Source organism: Bubalus kerabau, chromosome 6 (genome assembly GCF_029407905.1).
Source record: "Bubalus kerabau isolate K-KA32 ecotype Philippines breed swamp buffalo chromosome 6, PCC_UOA_SB_1v2, whole genome shotgun sequence".
NCBI classification, from domain to species: Eukaryota; Metazoa; Chordata; class Mammalia; order Artiodactyla; family Bovidae; genus Bubalus; species Bubalus kerabau.
Window position 1 is genome coordinate 30,523,089 of NC_073629.1, and position 16,434 is coordinate 30,539,522.

The window sequence follows — 16,434 nt, forward strand, 5'->3', positions numbered from 1 at the left end:
TAGTCCAGTTCACTCATTACACAGATACCAGAGTGAGGCATCCTTTTAAAAATAAAAAAAAAAATCCTTCTGTTCTTAAAACCTGGGTCCTAATTGCCTGCGAGATAAATGTCCAAACTCCTTTGTGTGGTTGATAAGGTTCTGTTATCATCTGGCCCTGACAGTATTTCTTCTAGGTGTATCTGCTTTTAGTCTGGTCTGGTCACACTGAATTCAGTTTCTAAACCATGGTCTTTCACATCTGTGTGCTTTTGCCTCGCTCTTTTTACTTGGAGTGGCATCCCTTCATCATCTTCCTTTCTACCTGATATACTCTTAATGAATTTTCAAAACTCAACTTGGATGTCACTTCCTTTGTGAAGCTTTTCTTTGTTCCCTTAAACAATTGGTCATTCCCTTTTCTGTGCTCACACATCATTCTGTCCGTTAATGATCTGTTGACAAATTTTTTGGTTTTTACTATAAATTTTAACCTTTTTAAGGACAGTCTAATTCTTCTTAGCACATAGCAAGTGATCAGTGTTTGCTGAGTAAAACCAGTGATGTATAGTAATTCATATTGGCCTAACATTTTTTGTTTGAAGCAAAATTTGTTTAAAACAAACGTAGATTAACTTACTTTAGAACTATGAGAACAAATCTCATTTAATGAGACTGAACATGGCATATATTTGCTTAGATTATGGAAATAGGAATTCAAAATTAAGGTCCCCAAAATGAGTTTTAACAGATTAGCTTTAGACCTTACCTTAAAACTCAAAGAAAAGTAATACTAGATTTAAGTATGGATAACCTTAGTACTTGGCGATAATTATGAAAGTAGTTTATAAAAACTATAAATGTGAGGTGGTAGCATGATAGAACATGGCAATAAACCAAAACTTCTGCACATTGCTAAACCACAGCAGTTTTTGTACCTCATAATGATGAATTTTGATATTCTAAATTCTAAAGTATTGTATATATTTTTTTATTCTATAATCTTTCCCCAAAGGAAATGATTGGTTTCCTGATTGGTATAAACTTAAAAAACAAACATCAGATAACAGAAAAAAAGTAAAAAGGCAAAAAATATCTATAATCCCACTCATTTAGGCATGTTAACCTTTAAATTTTGGTCTATATTCACTCATAAATTTTCTTTGTACGCAGATGAATTCCTTCTTTACGTGATGATTACTTTAAAATGTGTCTTATTAAGATGCAGCCATATCATCATTTCTAAATAACTGTGTAGTTTTGACTGTATGGTTGTATCAAGATTTATTTTACCAATTCTTTATTAATGTAAATTGTTTCTATTTTTTTTAGTATATTGATAAATGGTATTTTGATAAACATGACAGTGGTGTGCTGGAGCCAGTTTATACCAGCTCATAGGGCCATTGTGAGCCTCACAATTCCACGTTGAGTGAGGTCACATGAATAGCTTGAAATTGGCCATGTTGGGAGTATTTGTACCACAGAAATCAGCAAATCAGCTAGTAGGTTGCCATGAAAGTAATTGCAGTTTCGGATTGTGAGTTTTAAATCATTTTAACTAGGCTCAAACACTCTTTATTAGTCAAAATAGGAACCATTTCAGTCAGCAACAGCTGTACAACCGCCTACAATGTACAACAACCATCGAGAAATAAGTTTGTTTATTTCTGTAGCATAAAAATTCATGCTTTGGGATCAGCAAACACTTGGAAAGCATTTTCTGCCTCATGCTGGTTGTGGAAGCATTTTCCCTGCAAAAAGTTGTCAGGATGCCTGAAGAAATGGTAGTTGGTTGGCAAGAGGTCAGGTAAATATGACAGATGAGGCAAAACTTCGATAGCCTAATTCATTCAATTTTTGAAGTGTTGGTTGTGAGACGGGCGGTCAGGCATTGTCATAGAGAAGAATTGGGCCCTTTCTGTTGACCAGTGCCAGCTGCCTGCATTGCAGTTTTCCGTGCATCTCATCGATTTGCTGAGCATACTTTTCAGAAGTAATGATTTTGCTAGGATTCAAAAAGCTGTAGTGGATCAGACCGACAACAGACCACCAAACAGTGAACATCACCTTTTTTTGGTGCAGGTTTGGCTTTGGGAAGTGCTTTGGAGCTTCTTCTCAGTCCAACAGTGAGCTGGTTGGCAGCAGTTGTATAAAATCCACTTTTCATCACACATCACAGTCCAAGCGAGAAATGGTTCATTGTTGTGTAGAATAAGAGAAGATGACACTTCAAAGGGATGCTTTTTTTGATTTGCAGTTAACTCATGAGGCATCCACTTAGTGGGCTTTTTCATCTTTCCAACTTGATTCAAATGCCAAACAACCATAGAATGGTCGAGGTTGAGTTCTTCGGCAACTTCTTGTGTGAGGATCAGCGCTGATGATTCTTTCAGTTGGTTGCTGTCACCTTCAAATGGCCAGCCACAGTGCTTCTCATCCTCAAGGCTCTCATCATCTTTGCAAAAACCCCTTGAACCACCACTGCACTGTATGTACATTTCTAGTTCCTGGGCCACATGTGTTGTTGATGTGCGAGTTGTCTCGGCTGCTTTACGACTCATTTTGAACTCGAATAAGAAAATTCCTCAAATGTGCTTTTTGTCTAACATCATTTCTATAGTCTAAAATAAATATAAAGCAAACAGTAAGCAATAAGTCATTAGCAAAACATAAAGCAAGAAATGCACATTAAAATGATGTATAACATAATCACATTTATTTAAGAATGTATTCCAATATTAAATGGCAGATTTCAACAATGAAAACTGCAATTACTTTTGCACCAACCTAATGCAAATCAGCCATCTCCCCCACTAAAGCCAATTACTAAACATCTATGGGGCTGGCTAGTGGGTTGACTGGCTGGTTGGTTGATAGGTAGGTAGGTAGATATTTTTTGTGTATATGCATGTTTATTTTCTTAGTAGAAATTGCTAAAGGCTCAAAGTATATACACATTTCTAAATGACTTCCAGAAATGCACCAATTTATATTTCTACCAACATAGTAAGATAGTACCCTTTCCCCTGTACCCTCCACTAACATTCTCTTTTTTCATCTGATTGGACAAAAATGTTATTTTAATTTGCCTTTTTTGAGGGGTTTGAATTTCTTCTTCTGTGATTCCCTTTTAATTTTCTTTACTTATATTTCCATTGGGATGTTGTTTCTTTTCTCTTTAGTCACAGAAAGTTTTATTCATATGTTGTCAGATATATCTTTTCCTCTGAGATTTCTTTCTTGGTGGCAAATTTAGAAAGGCCTTCTCTCATTTAGTGTTACAAAATACTCACATTTTCTCCTAGTTACATATGTGATTTCAGTATTATGTGTTTAACCTGGTGTTGATTTCAGTATAGAGGGAGAGATTGTTTAACATTCTTTCCAAGTAATTAGACAGTTGTACCCACATTGTTTATTTAACAATTTATTATTTCTCCACTAATCTGAGGTACTATCAAATTTAATTTTTATTGGGATTAAATATTCTTAAGAGAGGCATCAAAAGCAGTTTGAATTAGAGTGAATAAATCAGAACTTAAACAGTAATGTCATCTTTATGTGTTACTGAGAATGTCCTGTTGCTGAAAATGATGAAATCAATGCAGAAGCTGTTTAGTTATCAAGGGCACTGCAAATGAAGATGATCTTTAAATTTATGAACTCTAGAGTTAAAGAAATACATGCACAGGGTTTTAAAACATCAAACAGTATGAGGGGGGTTATAATTAAAACAAAATCCTGGCTACCTTTTCCTCCAGATGAAAACACCTTTTTTTCACCAAAGGCAAAAATGTTTTCTGTTTTTAATGCCTTTTTTGTTTTAAGGCTTTGACAGGAAATTTGTAAATTTCATGGTATACTGGGTAGGGATTCCTTCCTTTTGGGATTTTCCAGATAGTTAAATGACTCTTACTCTAGCCTTTTCCTTCCCCTTGTACTTTTTGTCAACTGTGCTTATACATTGTTGAGGTTAATTCATATTCTGTTTTAAAACTGTAATTAGGCTCTATATGCTTTGTCAAGAGGAGTATTCTAAAATTTTAAAGTCAGTAAATGGCATTTAAAATAATATGGGTAGTAAGTTTACTGGAGGCTAAAATCTGTATTCTAAGGTTCGAGTGGTGTGTTGTCACTCAAAGGAATAATAAACAAAAGGATCTTTCTTTTCTATATTTCACCTATATACTGAAAATCATGCCACATTTTAGTTTGGTTCATATTTGGATCTTGCTGGTTATTTTTGAATTGTTCGGTTTTTCTTGTTGTTTCTGATGGCCTTTTTTGAGGGGATACTACTGTACACTTTTGACCATATTTCTAATATCTTCTATTCTTTCTGTTGTTTAAGATTTGGCTTCCCAGGTAGCTCAGACAGTAAAGAATCTGCTTGCAAAGCAGGAGACCTGTAATCCCTGGATTGGGAAGATCCCCTAGAGAAGGGAATGGCAGCCCACTCCAGTATTCTTGCCTGGAGAATTTCATGAACAGTGGAGCCTGGTGGGGCTACAGTCCAAGGGGGTTACAAAGACTTTTTTCTAAAATCACACTGACTTTCTGCATGGCTTTGGCTACTGCTTCTTTTTGGCTTTTTTTTTTTTTTTTTAATATAGCTTCTTTGAGGGAGAATGTTGTTAGTTAATTGCATTCTTTGCTTTTATCATACCCTCAAGAATCCAGAAGTTCAACCATACTGTCTGGTCTAACACATCACTTTTTACCTGGAAATCTTTTGGAGCTCTGTGTTTTTTTTTACCTCAGTGTGAAAAGCTTATTTCACAGTTACCTACCTTGTAGTTCCCATTTAATGTTTTTCTACCTAAACTTATGGTTGTCTTCTTTCTGGGTTTATTTCTTTTTTTGCTTGATCACATACTCATTATATTCTAAGAAAAGGAAGGTATTGAGTGATCATAATGTCTGAAAATTTCTTTTTCTGTTGTTAAATATGATCTGTAGTTTAGCTGGAGTCTAGAAGATATATTTTCCTTAGGATTTTTTAACATTGCCCCAATGTCTTCTGATATCTAATATTGTTTATGAGAAGTCTTAATTCCAGTGTCATTATTGTTCCTTTGTAAGTAAACCTGTTTTCTTTTCCTCTCCTGGGAGCTTAATTTCCCAATGACACATCTTTGCTTGGGTTTTTAATTCCTATTCTTAGATTTTAATCCTTTTAGTTGCTTGGTGGCCTTAAACTTAAAAATTCATGTCTTTTTTGATTTCTGGAAATTTTTCTTGCTTAGTTGCTTCAGTAATCTCTTCATTTCTCTATTATTTCTTTCTGTTGTTGCTTGTAACCAAAACCAATGGTTTTGGAAACTGCTGTTGGTTGAATAATAGATCTCCCAGTTTGATTAGCTTCATATTTCTTATTATCTTTCTGCTTTCGATTTTGGGACATTTACTTGACATTTGTCTTCTGACAAAATTCTTACATTTCAGTGTTGTTTATTTTGGTGTTTTTCAGGCTGCTGTAGACTGTCTTCACGTATCTGGTGATTCTTGGTTTACTTGTTTCTATTTAGAAATAAAGCATTGGTCTTATTTCAGTAAGGTTTGTCAATAGGTAGGTTTCACTTTCAAGTTAACAGGCATAGAAGTGGACATTAAAGGATATGTCCAAACGCCAGAGGATTACGTGAATGTATATAGTACATTCAATGTGTTTAGAGAAGAACATGCAGGATTTTTTTGGCTGAAAGTTTATCAGAATGGTTTTGGTTACAAGCAACAAAATTGATTCAAACTGGTTCATAAAGTAAAATGTTGTCTTGTATTTTAGGAAGTTCAGAGAGGTTGACTCTAGGCCCATATAGTCAGTAGTTCAGTGTTGTCATCAAGAAACAAGGTCTTTTCCTTTTTTCTCCTCTGTCATTCTCTCTACCTAGGTTTTGTATTTACAGTGGCTTCCGTTACAGTTGCTGCTGAATGGTGATAGCAGTTCTAGGTATACATCTGGATCTGGTTATATCTAAAAAAAGAAAAGAGTGTTTTCTTTACTACTTTCTTAGGAGCCAGGGAGCTTCCCAAAAGTCTTAGCAGATTTCCTCTCATATTGCTAGCCAGAATCGGTTTGTGCTTATTCCTGTATCATTCACTGGCAAGGGGAATGAACTTAACATAGTTTGCCAGAGCTCATCAGGATCCATCTCTGGAACTTGTGAATGAGGGTAGGGACAGAGAGACCTAATAAAAATTAGAGTTCTTTCAAAGAAATTAAGGTGAGAGATAAATGCTGGTGGGTCACCTACATTGCCTTCTGTATGAGTTTAAATACCTGACCACATTTCTGCCACAGGAGTGACAGGTGACAGGTTTAATTTGCAGGATTTCACTTTATTTGCTCTTTTTTCAACTGTACTTCCTTTCTGTCCATTATCCTTATTTTACTAGCCTTTTTAGCTGCCATTCCCTTCTTGTTTAGTCTAGGCCTGTGGCTTTAAGTCCAAAAACAGTTTTAATCATTTTTCATCTTCCAGAAATGTGTTGATGGTGTTCATTTACTGATTCATTTTCTGTGTTGCTTCGCATTCATTCCTTTACTGTCACCTTTAGATTATTATATTTAGAAGGTTTTGAGCGCACAAAAAAGAAGATAATATAATAAACTCCCATGTATTTAATAGCAACAGTTACCAATTCATAGCCAGTTCTGTTTCATCTATAATCCCATCCATTCCTCCACTTCTCTTCCCCACCCTTACTACATTAGCTTGAAGTCTTTTACTTCCATTTTTATGTGGAAGCAGATGTAGATGCTCAGGTTGCCTTCTTCAGTTAAGTCTAGTAGAATGCTTTGAGACTTAAAAATGACTCCAGGTACAAGAAACATACAGCCTTGAATTGTGAATCAAATTTTCTGTTACTAGGCAACTAATCTTTTGGTAATTTCTTATTTCATATTGGAGTATAGCCAATTAAAAATGTTGTGATTGTTTCAGGTGGACAGCAAAGTGACTCAGCTATACATACACATGTGTCCATTCTCCCCTAAACTCCTCTTTCATCCAGCTTGCCCCATAACATTGAGCAGAGTTCCCTGTGCTATGTATATTGTAGGTCCTCATTGATTATCCATATTAAATAGAGCAGTATATACATGCTAGAGAGCTACATATATTTATCTATTTATAGTGTTTGTATATTCAAACACCGCATTTGTGCCAGATCAGGATAACAGCTGTCATATTATCATGACATCATGACTGAGAAAAGGAGGTCACCCCATTCAGCATTACATTATGGCATGTCAGATGCTGATGATCGAAATTGCTGAACCTTCTGGAGCCCTCATTTAAGATTTGGTATTTTAGTAGACTTATTTGTCTTACTGCTGTTAATTTTTTATGTTGCTGCTTTCTTCTCCCTCATTATTTTGAAACCAAATTGACTACAGATCAATGAATGAAATTAAAAATCTCCAGTACCTACCTCGGACCAGTGAACCCCGGGAAGTCCTCTTTGAAGATAGGACAAGAGCTCATGCTGATCATGTAGGTCAGGGGTTTGACTGGCAGAGTACGGCTGCTGTTGGGGTTTTGAAAGCTGTACAGTTTGGTGAATGGTAAGTTAATGGAACTCAATTGCAAGATTGAGTCCACATTTTCTTAGGGCAGCATTAACCAATTTGAAAAGTTGGGAACAGTTTTAATTGTGGTAAAATACACATAACAAAATGAAAATGAAAATCCTAACAATTTTTAATTTTAATATTTGTAGTAATATCAGGTATATTCACATTGTTGTAAAACAAATCTCTAGAACTTTTTCATCTTGCAGAACTGTAACTCTATACCTTTTATTCAATAACTCCCCTTTCTCCTCTCCCCCAGTTCCTGGCGAACATCACTCTATGAATTTGACCACTTTAAATACGTCCTATAAATGGAATCAAACAGTTATTGTCTTTTTGTGATTGACTTATTTCAGTTAGCATTGTATCCTCAAGGTTCATCCATATGGTACCGCGTGTCATAATTTCCTTCCTTTTAAAGGCTGAATAGTACTTCATTATATGTATATACTATGTTTTGTTTGTCCATTTGTCTGTCAGTGGACACTTGGGTCGCATCCACCTTTTGGCTGTTATAAGCAAACATCTTTTCATGGCCGTGCTTTCATTCTTTTGGGTATATACCCGGAAGTGGAATTGCTAGGTCATATAGTAACCCACTCCAGTGTTCTTGCCTGGAGAATCCCAGGGACGGGGGAGCCTGGTGGGCCGCCGTCTATGGGGTCCCACAGAGTCGGACACGACTGAAGCGACTTGGCAGCATAGTAATTCTATTTTTAATTTTGGGAGCAACTGCTATACTGGCTTTCTTACAGGCTGCACCCTTTTACACTAAGTTAGGGCCTGGTTTTACCAAGGCTCAGAACATATTTAAAAGCTGTATTTTACTTTGTTTTTCATATTTATGCCTTTAGGGACTTCAATATTATTGTAGAGTTTGGTTTGATCTTTAGAATTAGAGTTCAATCACAGGTTGACAGTAATATTTTAAGTTAAAGATTATTTTTTTTCCTACTCTATACTTTGAAAACTGGAATGTGTGGTATTTATGTCTGAGATGTATTCTGGAATGTGTGGTATTTGTGTCTGAGATGTATTCTGTCCATTTCTTTCTGTCAAGATGATGATGTCCGGTGGCATGGAGATGGTGGGGCAAAGTGGTTAGATGATTTAGTCATTAAAGTTTAAGTTTTATAACAACTAATTTTAATTTTTTAAAAATCACTTTATTGATGTTTTAATTTTTTAAGTTGATGAAAGAAACAAATGTATACTTTGTCCTTGGGTGTTATGCATCTATTTCTTTGCTAGTATAGCAGTTCCAGGAACAGGAAGATTGAAATTGTCATCATTTTCCATTATGAGATGCTTGTTTCTAAAACTTAATTTTGTCAATCTTAGGAGTGACCAACCTCGCATAACCAAAGATGTGATTTGTTTTCATGCTGAGGATTTTACTGATGTTGTACAGAGACTTCAGTTAGACCTTCATGAACCTCCAGTTTCCCAGGTAAAAACTTTTGCTTTTTGTTTGCTCTTTGAGTGAGATCTTGGAAATTAAGTATCTGTACTTATTTAATTGTGCATTTTACCTTTTAGTTGGATACATGGTATAGTGAATTTAATTTCATTTTAAAAGCTGTTTGTGGAGGATGTTGAAAATCATTAAAATGGAGCTTCCCAAGAAAAATGCTTAGGGTCTCCCTTCAGTCATTGGGATGCCAGGTGGGCCTGAGGAGAGGACCCCGGATGCTCAATTTGGGCCATGAGCAGTCTCAGCTGTTAACCAGATTGCACTGTGTGCCCTCACCTACAAAAGGCTGGAAGACAGTGAAAGAAACAGATAAATGTTGCTCTGGCATGGGGCAAAGAATATTGATATTTAGTTGCATTTTGAATTATTTAATGATTCTGTAGGCCAGTCCTAATTTTAACCTGTACTTTATTACTAGAAAAGTAATAACATATGAGGAAAAATGTATCTTAGGAATTGTAGGAAATTGTAGTAAATTGTATATTGTATAGTATTGTTTGGCTTTAATTTGAACCTACTGTTTTCCTGTGCTGATTATTTTATTTGACTTAATCTTTGCATATTTTACTTTAAAATCTCATGAAACTTTTTTCCCTTTTTCAGTGTGTGCAGTGGGTGGATGAGGCAAAACTAAACCAAATGAGGCGGGAAGGCATTCGTTATGCTCGAATTCAGCTGTGTGACAATGATATCTACTTCATCCCTAGAAATGTCATTCATCAGTTCAAAACAGTGTCAGCAGTGTGCAGCTTAGCCTGGCATATAAGGCTTAAACAGTACCACCCTGTTGTGGATGCCTCTCAAAACACAGAAGGCAGTTCTAATGTGGACTGTGATTTAACTGGAAAGCAAGAATTAGAAGTTGACTCCCAGTGTGTGAGGATAAAAACTGAATCTGAGGAAACATGCACAGAGACGCAGCTTTTGACAACTGCTTCATCGTCCTTCCCACCTTCATCTGAACTTAATCTACAGCAAGATCAGATGACTCAGTCTATTCCAGTTTTAAAGGTGGAAAGTAGACTGGACTCTGACCAGCAACACAGTCTACAGGAACATTCAAGCACTCCTGTGTGATATGTACATATTCAAACACATTTTTTAACTTTTTTAAATTTTGATGTGAAGTTATAGTTTTATAACTGGCTTAAGTTAAGTTTTATTGGAGAAATCTTGCCTATAATTCTATAAAGAGAAATGACATTCCACAAATGTCAAGCATATCTTTTTTACACAGATTATGCAAAGTTAAGAGTTGTATCTTATCCCGTTAGTACAGTATGTAATAGTGGGTCTGCTGCTACTTTCTGTTTTAAGGTGTGAGGTAACAATTCAATCTCTTCTTCAAATCAAAATGAGAATTGTCTGGAATAACAGATTCTTATTTGGTAAATTAATTCACTTCCTTTAATTTTATCTTGACTTGTCTCTTGCCATTTTTGCTGTTTTTATGATAGAAGATCAGATTTATGATTTAGTACTTGTGCTTTTATGGCACAGATCCAATTTCTGCAGTAAAAATGGCATAGGTTGCAGGAAAGAGGTCCTGCATCTTTTACATGGGCAAGTCATTTATTTAGTTTCAACCATAAAGAGCAGGTAGTTTCTAAGGAATTCAGTGGCTCTCTGATTTCTTAACAAAAGAAAGCACAGCACTTTCTGATCCAAACTTTTTTTTTTTTTGGGTATCTGTTATTTAAAGCCCAGTGGATATTTCAATTAAAAATATCTAAAGATGAATAGTCCTTGGTCATTCATTCTCCATGGTTCATTAATCTCTTCTAGAATACTTGGTAACTATGGAAGATGTTTTGGGTAAAAGAGATAATGTTGACATGATACTCTATATTGTTCTGCTTCCTAGCATCCTCACATTCTGTGTGGACACTTTTGCTTCCTAAACTGATCATGAGTATCAAACTTATAGAATGATATCTATCTTTCAGATGAGGCTGCCATATTTTGTGCATGAAACTTAGGAAAAACTATTTTTGTCACCTAGCATCAACCTCTTCATGATAAAGATCTGTTGACACCTGGGTTTATTTATTATTGCTCTGTGTTGCTACTGTCTAATAAAGAATATGGCACTAGACTTCATCCTAGAGTTTCAGGTAGCCTAATCCTTATTAGTGCCTGAGTATTTAACAGTTTTTTTTCTGAACAGGCACAGTTCATATAGCTAGTAGTCTTAACTTTCTGTTATTTTAGAATGTTAATGTGATACACATTTCACTTTCTCTTAGTTAATAATATGATAGGCCTTTTGCTTATTAAAGGAAGAGTACTCCCCACACCTAAGACCAGATTCTTGTATCTACCTGGTTATAGTGCAATTTGGAGATTTTTTTTTCCTGGAGAGTGAGATTTGGAATATTTACATTAACATAGGCAAAAAAAGATGCTGCTTTATTATGTCTGTCACCATGAAAACATAGCTGCATCTTTTGAAATACAAATATGAATTTTCTCTAAAATATTCTGAAATAGGTTAAATCTTATATAAATATTACTTTGTGCAATATTGTTGTGTAGTTAAACGCATATTAGCAAAGTATAGAGGTCACTGTGTAAACCGATAGAAAAGTAACCATCAGCAAATACTGCAGTGATTAGTTAGAATCTGTATTATTCCTTATATATATGTATATGTATGTATTCTCTGTTACAAAGGATGAAGACAAATAGAGAAACATTTCAGTGTAAACCATTTATGAATTGGAAGTGATGTTGGTTTTAGTTATCTTTGTAAATAAGGTAATTAGAATGGTATGAAGAGTAATGTGATTATTGCAGGGGTGTTTCAAAATCCTGGGTATAAATTTTAGGGTGAATTCTAGTTTATCAAGACTAGTTTTTAAGGGACCTGCCTTTGAGGGTGTTTTTTGTTATTTTAGGGGGAGGGGGTGAATCACTGAGTATGTGGGTTTGGGTTATTTCTTGTTTTTGTTTTTCTGTCCAGAAGAATTTCATAGAGCTTTACCAGGCTGTGCAAAGTAAAATTCTTCTCAGGCAACATTTGCTTTTCAAAATAATCATGAAGAACAAGGTTGTTAAAGTGAAAACTTTTTATTTTTTTCTTGTCTTCCAAGATCCGATTTCCCCATCTCCCACTTGCCATCCAGCAGATGCCATCTGTCATCTAAGCTGGTCATTGCTAATAAACAAGGAGACTGTCTCCTGACAGCCAGCACTGTGTATAAATCACTCAGGAACCAGCGGATCTGCAAAGACCTACAATCAAAAACAAATCCCCATTTTCTTTTTATAAAACATTCTACCCTCAACTCCAATATGAAAACAGTATAAAGATGTTTAAAATCATGTACTAATAAATTCATTGTATGTTAGAACTGCAATAGAACCGAGAGAGAAACATTTAGCTAGTAATGTATCTGGAAACTGAATGTCCTATGTGAGTATTAGATTTTAATAGCATGCTTTAAAGACTGATGAATATACAAGCGCAAGTTTTGAGTTTGTTACTGCTTTAAAGCTGTATCCTAGTTTAGCGATACAAATGATAGCAACTTTTCTAAAATTAAATTATTTGGTTTGGTGGAGTGAGGCATGGAACAATCTGGCGTCTTCTGATTTGTAAAGTAGTGATGGCAGTGAAGTTGTAACTGAAGTTTAAGCTGATCTTCCTTTTTGGTATATTATCCGTTGTGCCAGCTCTTTTGAGATTACTTGCAGAATGTGGCTATAAGTTTTAGTATTTTGTGGAGCAGAGGGATATTTTTTAAATGTTCTTATGGAAAAGGATCCAGTAAATACGTATTCCTAACTTAGTAATTAGAATGATTTTATGGTATTCACTAATCAGGAGAAAAGTCTTCCCCTTGCCCCAGAAGTCATACTGTAATTACCAGGATATACTCGGAGTAGGATTATGATTCAAAGAAGTAGCCCAAATTCATAAAGCAATAATAATAAAAACTACAGATCTGCTTTCCCTCCAAAGTTTTAACTTTACAAATAAATTCATCGGCTTAATTGTACTTTTAATTTGCTAATTTAATACTTAGGATTTGTTTCACTGGTACTTTATTATTAATACTTCAAATTAAAGACATTTGGAAGGTCCCCTTTCCCCTTAGAGACAGCTGGAATAACGACTAATATTAAAAGCTCTTGTAGGGGGAAAAAGGAGCTTATCAAATAAAATTATTTACTAAACCTTAGGAAAAGATGTTTTGCATCAGTCTTAATAGGCAAAAAGTTCATGCTTAGTAACTGGAGAGATTTTTGCTTATAGCTTTTCCCTCTATAAATACTATCTAGAATGAAAGCTAATTTAGGAACAAGACTAACATTCAAAAAACCCTTAGTGCATATATTTTTAATTATTATTAGCTCATTATTAGATCATTTTCATCTGTATTTGCCATTAAAATTTATTTGCATTTATATCTTTAGAATAATTGAGTTTGTGTCTTTCTGTTTTATCATTGCTACAAGTTTTATAAAAAGAACCTTTCACTAGTACATGCCAGAGGTTCATATTTCTGCTAAGTATTATTTTTTTAAAAACAGATTGTCGCTGTATTTATTGGTCATGCAGTAAGTAGAGGAAATGTACAAGACAGATGTTTTTCTTTAGCACATGGACCTATCCTCATCCTGAAAGTTTGTTGCTTTAAAAGCAAGTATCTCTCCATAAATATTATGGCCTTCCATTTTATTCATACATCTTTTAGGATTCACTTGTGCATGTAGTTGAGACCAATGTCTCTTAATATAGCACTTTTCAATTCTCTCTAAAAAACTTATGTACTACTATCACATGTTGTAAATTTTCATGTAATAGTGTTTTCTGTGACTAAACTCCATTTTGATTGGCAGCTAAGACTTTTTTTTCCTGTGGCTTTAATTTATCTAAGAGGTCTTTGCATATAGATGAAATGTATAATTTGCCTGGCGGACTATTTGCGTTTTGTGGCCTTAGTTTGTTTATTGACATTAATGAGTGTTTTAAAAAGGTTTTTAATGAATAGTCTTAAATCTAAATTTGTGTGAATAATAATCCTTTTAACACAGTGCTTTTTTGTAGCTGTCTAAGTGTGTTAAATTGTTAAGCTATTTCTTTGTAAAATAGGACAATGGAATGCATAGTTTTTTTTTTTTCCTGTAAAGTATTTTTTTAATAAACAAAGTCTGATTTGTCCTTTACTGATGTTTCATGACAAAATGAATAGCACATATGAATTCTAGCTACCTGGAACCTGTTTTTAAAGTATCCCTCTCTTCTCTGTTTTCTATTATTTTGTACTATTTTAGAAAATCTTGACTTTTTAAGGAAAAGGTTATAGATGCCAGGGTAAAATTTCATCCATATCAAGAGGCAGTTAGTTTGTGGGGAAGAAGGAAAACTATGCTTGGCATTGTGGCAGTTAACCCTCTTACCACAAAAATTGTTTCATATCTGAGAACAGTCTTAAATTTTTGATCTGGGGATGTTGATATTTTTGAAAGTACATGCATGCAGTGTTAGTTAATGAACATGCTCTTACAGACATTTCAGATGTCATTGCTGTATTGACATAACTCAGTGGTTTTTTTCCTCATCAGTTCTTATTTGTGTGAACTTCTCATTAATTAAGGTACCTTTCCTAAGCGCTGATAGCTCTTGCTTATGATTAGGAAAGGAAAAGGAAAGGAACTGATGTTCTTTGAGTAACTATTGAGAAGGGGACGACAGAGGATGAGATGGTTGGATGGTGACACCGACTCAATGGACATGGGTTTGGGTGGACTCCAGGAGTTGGTGGTGGACAGGGAGGCCTGGCGTGCTGTGGTTCATGGGGTCGCAAAGAGTTGGACACGACTGAGTGACTGAACTGAACATTTAATCCTCACAGCCTTGAGTAGGAAGGTGACAATACAATCTCCATAATACAGGTGAGAAAGCAGGCTGTTAGACTGAATAAATTACCTGAAGTTAAATAGTGGGAGCAGGCATTTGAATGCAGTTGTGGGCTCAAAGCCCATGCTTTGCTCAGTAAGAGCCTTAGGGAGCATTGTAACTTTGTAGATGGGGCTCCTGAAGGACAGTTTGCTACTTACTCGTCTTCCCTGATTGCAGTTCTTCCAGGAACTCCCCCTAAAGCCTTTCTGTGTGCTAATAAAGTAAAATGCTTAATTAGTTTACTGTAACCTACCTCTTAAAGCAAATATTTAGATATACAAAAAATGACTTTTTGATTAGTCATTCTTCCCGTGTTTTTCTTTAGTCAGCCATTCTTGAAACCCAACAGAACTTTAAGTTGTAAGGACGGGAAAAGCTGTCACGAAGCAAAAGCAGAAAGGGAACCACTGCCAATGTGTGGAATATAGAAATAAGACTGGGTAAAATGATTTTATTCTGTGGGAGTTACTTTTATCCTGGTCGATTTTCCTCACTGGTGAAACAGGGATAGTAACTTCCATTTATGTCGATTTGCTAGCTAATCCAAAATTAGCTAGCAAACATTTACAACTGCCCATCTAAGGCTTTCTAGACTGGTCTAATTATTATCTCATTAGCTTTAAACGGACCCAAATGCTACCATTGCTGGCCAAGCAAGGACACTGCTTCAGCTGAGGTTAGAATCCCCGTTAGAGGTCAGTGTTGCATTAATGGCCAAAAAAAAAAAAAGGTAGAGGAAAGCAGCTTACTTAAAACCTTAACCCATTCTTACATATTCATTTGAGGTGGCAACCATTCCTTTCTCCTGACCTCTGTCAGCCTGCTTGAACTCTTAACCTACAAACAGTTCTTCCCCTCGCTACCTGCCCCTATCCTAATTGGGAAAGTGCCTTGGAACTGTCCTAAACCTTGGCCCCTCTGTTTATTTACCCCTGAGCACCCAGAAAGATGAAGTCCTAGAGCAGTTGAGAGGCGGGAGAGATTTAATAAGCCGCAGCTTGTCAGGTCTTTGGTTCCAGAACAGCGTAAATTCACGAAAACATTTGTTCCTACAGCAAAGGTTGAGAAACTTTAGGCCAGGCTCGTGCCAGACCCTAGTTTCTGACCTCATGGAGCCCCCAGCCTACTGAGGAAGGCCGACAGTAAATAATGAAGCACAAAGAAATATAAAACACAAGGAAAGACGAGTGTTGGCAAAGAAACGAACAGGGAACTATTGAAATATCTGGACCGACCTCCTTTAGATGGATGGCTGGGAAGTCATTTCTGAAGAAGTGGCCTGAAGGGTGATCTGAGGGAGCTGCTCAGGGCCTATACGCCGCGGTGTAGCTCCCCAGCTCCTAGGTCCCGAAGCCTGGCGGAGGCTCGGCGGGAAGGACCCGGGCCGGGGGCGGAGCCAACTTCACTGCAAACCCCGGAAAGCGGAAGCTGCAGCCCGGCTGCACCGTGGTCTGCGGAGCTGCTGCTTCCCAGGTCTGGGTCGGCTGAGTCACG

General features: G+C 36.0%; 1 protein-coding gene and 1 long non-coding RNA gene across 3 annotated transcripts in view; one reads left to right on the top strand and one right to left on the bottom strand.

Annotated features, from left to right (window-relative positions):
• RSBN1 (round spermatid basic protein 1) overlaps window positions 1-14,204 on the top strand; it is a 43,228-nt gene extending 29,024 nt beyond the window's left edge. The window contains exons 5-8 of one of the 2 annotated variants that reach the window (XM_055584691.1): window positions 7,382-7,549; window positions 8,900-9,008; window positions 9,636-10,112; window positions 12,125-14,204. In XM_055584691.1, the coding sequence (XP_055440666.1) occupies window positions 7,382-7,549; window positions 8,900-9,008; window positions 9,636-10,109 (751 nt within the window). In that variant the 3' untranslated portion in view covers window positions 10,110-10,112; window positions 12,125-14,204. Of the gene's footprint in view, window positions 1-7,381; window positions 7,550-8,899; window positions 9,009-9,635 lie in introns of both variants that reach the window. The other variant, XM_055584690.1, reaches the window with a different exon arrangement.
• LOC129654934 (uncharacterized) lies at window positions 12,126-16,430 on the bottom strand. Its single transcript, XR_008715664.1, has 3 exons — window positions 16,176-16,430; window positions 15,099-15,153; window positions 12,126-12,266 (listed from the first exon to the last, which is right to left on the bottom strand). It is a non-coding gene; the product is annotated as an uncharacterized LOC129654934 (long non-coding RNA).
• Window positions 16,431-16,434: the final 4 nt, after the last annotated feature.